At 41.2% G+C, this 3,170-nt stretch overlaps 1 protein-coding gene across 1 annotated transcript in view; it reads right to left on the reverse strand.

Annotated features, from left to right (window-relative positions):
• Positions 1–721: 721 nt before the first annotated feature.
• LOC107571433 (atrial natriuretic peptide-converting enzyme) overlaps positions 722–3,170 on the reverse strand; it is a gene marked incomplete at its 5' end in the record, with an annotated part of 34,675 nt that continues 32,226 nt past the window's right edge. Inside the window, one exon of the mRNA XM_016257760.1 lies at positions 722–978. Within this exon, the coding sequence (XP_016113246.1) occupies positions 796–978 (183 nt within the window). The remainder of the gene's footprint in view (positions 979–3,170) is intronic.

Raw genomic sequence — 3,170 nt, forward strand, 5'->3', positions numbered from 1 at the left:
ACACACAAAACCACACACACACACACACACACAAAACAAACAAACCATACACACACACACAAAAGAAAAACACACACACACACACACACGCTCTCTCTCTCACACACACACTAGTGTCTGTTTCAGTGGTGTTTATAAGTGAGTAAATGAACAAGTGATTCTCTGATTCTGAAGTTTGTGAACACCGACGCTTCACGCTACAGAAGCTTGGTTTCTTGCGTTGTTTTGTTCTGAAACGAGTCAGAACTCTATATGTAACGCAGTTCGAGTCTATAAGGGCTGCTTTAGCTGGCATTAGCGCAAACAGTGCATTTGTGTTTCAGCTTAGCTACTGTCATGGCGGAGCAGGAGTCGTTGAACAGGTTAGTGTCACTGTCCACATGTTTACAGCAGCTGTCTGATAATGAACACATCTGGTGTGACCAATCTGAAGGAAACACCATCGCCCTCTGGAGAGCTTGAGACGCTACTGCCACAGAGACGCCAGGACATGTGATGGACGCTTGCCATACACCCAAAACGACACAGACACACACACGCATCGTCTCTTTTTGGAATGATCAGTGAAGCAGGTTCACAGACGTTTTCTTGTCCTTGTTCAAGCGCAGTTCATCTCCAGCTGTGAGTGTGTACACGTGTGTGTGCAAGAGTGTTTGTGTGTGTGTGTGTGTGTGTGTGTGCAAGAGTGTGAGTGTGTGTGTGTGCAAGAGTGTTTGTGTGTGTGCAAGAGTGTGAGTGTAAGAGTGTGAGTGTGTGTGCAAGTGTGTGTGTGTTTATGAGCATGTGTGTGTTCACCTACAGCAGGTTAAACGTGCGCAGGTAAATCTGTCTCTCGATCCACTCGGTGAAGTGCGTCACATTGGCGTAGACACCGGGGCCCAGGACCTTAGAGAAACACACAGACCCCCAGGAGGTCAAACCGTACAGAGACCAGCGGCCGTCATCCTCCTCACAGACCAGCGGACCACCGCTGTCACCCTGGAGAAACACACACACTCATGATGTCACGTGAGCACACACACACACACATGACACTATTTTCCTATTTAATACTGTAAAGCTGCTTTGATACAATCTGTATTGTTAAAAGCGCTATGTATACTGAACAAAATTATAAACGCGACACTTTTGTTTTTGCCCCCATTTGTCATGAGCTGAACTCAAAAGTCTAAGACTTTTTCTATGTACACAAAAGGCCTGTTTCTCTCAAATATTGTTCACAAATCTGTCTAAATCTGTGTTAGTGAGCACTTCTCCTTTGCCGAGATAATCCATCCACCTCACAGGTGTGGCATATCAAGATGCTGATTAGACAGCATGATTATTGCACAGGTGTGCCTTAGGCTGGACACAATAAAAGGCCACTCTAAAATCTTAGATCTTTGAGTTCAGCTCATGAAAAATGGGGGCAAAAACAAAAGTGTTTTTCAGTGTAAATAAAAGTGACTTGACTTGACACACACTCATGATGTCACGTGAGCACACACACTCATGATGTCACGTGAGCACACACACTCATGATGTCACATGAGCACACACACTCATGATGTCACATGAGCACACACACTCATGATGTCACGTGAGCACACACACACACACACACACACACACTCATGATGTCACGTGAGCACACACACACACACTCTCACACACTCATGATGTCACGTGAGCACCTGGGTTCCCACTCTAAGCCAAATGTGACCCTGGAGCACAAAACCAGTCTTAAGGATCAATTTTTCAAAGTTGAGTTTTATACATCATCTGAAAGCTGAATAAATAAGCTTTCCATTGATGTATGGTTTGTTCGGATAGGACAATATTTGGCCGATATCAGTGGCGAAGTGAGTCAGCCCCGGGCCCATATGCAAAAAATGTGTACGGCTCCCTAAACATTATGGGCTCCAACTTGGTTAACTTAACTTAGGCCCTATTGTTGATTTTTCTGAAGTAAATAACGTTATGTGAATCGTGATTATTCACAAGCTGTTTTATTTATGTTATAGGCTAATGCTGGGAAATGATTAAAGTTTTCAAGTCTCAGCCTTCTGTCAACTTTATGATAAAATACAAACAATAAATGTCTTTTTACGCTCTTTAATTTGTAGTGAGATAATTTGCCTCAGTTCAAGCTGCATATGAATCAATGATATTTTCCTCTTTAATATTTGCAGCACGAACTAAAAATGTATATTTGAATGCATGCTGAAAAAAATCAGAACAATTTCATACAAACGAATGTTTTTAAAAAAGTCAAAAGAATGACGGATGCCACAGACTTTTTGTTTTTGGAGGAGTAGGCCTATAGGTGGAATTTTCACATTAATTTCACGCAATATAACTGTCAGGGTTTGGGTAGAGGATGGAGCGAGGACTCAGTACTGCAGAGAATGGACTTTTATTGATAATAAAAATAAACAAAACAGCAACAAAAACTACCCCGTGGGGGAGAAACAGGCAAGGCAAGGCAAGGCAGGATCTGGACACGACACGACACATCCAGGGAGAGATGACAACGAACTGACCCAGGACTGCAAACACAGGGAGAATAAATGGAGAGCAAATGAGGAGGGTAATGAGGGACCACATGTGGGTTTATTCTTAAAATATTATGACGTTAATCTTATTTATTTAGTTATTTTTAAACCTGGCAAAAATCAGCCCAAAAACGGATATTTGAATTATTTGTTAATAAACTAATGTTTTCTGAGTCAATGTTGCAAAAATGAATGAACCTGACTCGCCATCTCCTCATTGGACGTGCCTTTAGAGAGAAATGCACAGATTACATAATGAAAGAGTTTTTGTTTTCGATTTGAATTATTTCATTTTAAATACATTTAAAGCATTCTTTTAAGTTTCCACTGTTATCAAAAAAAAAAAAAAATTCCAAGTGATGGCGCTGGCGCCTCTATGTCCTGCAGAGCGCTTTAGCTTCCACTCTCTGCATAAACGATTGGATATGCGCCTAACAGCGCTCATTTATCTTGGTTAAATGTTTAAATTAATACTGTGAAATGCATGAAGTGTTTTATGTCTGTTTATTTTAGGCAAGTCGTGTTGGTTTGAGAAGGCTAAATTGATCAAATATAATGCTCAACTCACTGCCGCTGCCGCTTGGTCGTTCCTTTAAAAAACAAAAACTTGAATTTAACAAACATAAAATGTTCCAA

Source organism: Sinocyclocheilus grahami, unplaced genomic scaffold (genome assembly GCF_001515645.1).
Source record: "Sinocyclocheilus grahami isolate Dianchi unplaced genomic scaffold, SAMN03320097.WGS_v1.1 scaffold1593.1, whole genome shotgun sequence".
In the NCBI taxonomy this organism is placed as follows: Eukaryota; Metazoa; Chordata; class Actinopteri; order Cypriniformes; family Cyprinidae; genus Sinocyclocheilus; species Sinocyclocheilus grahami.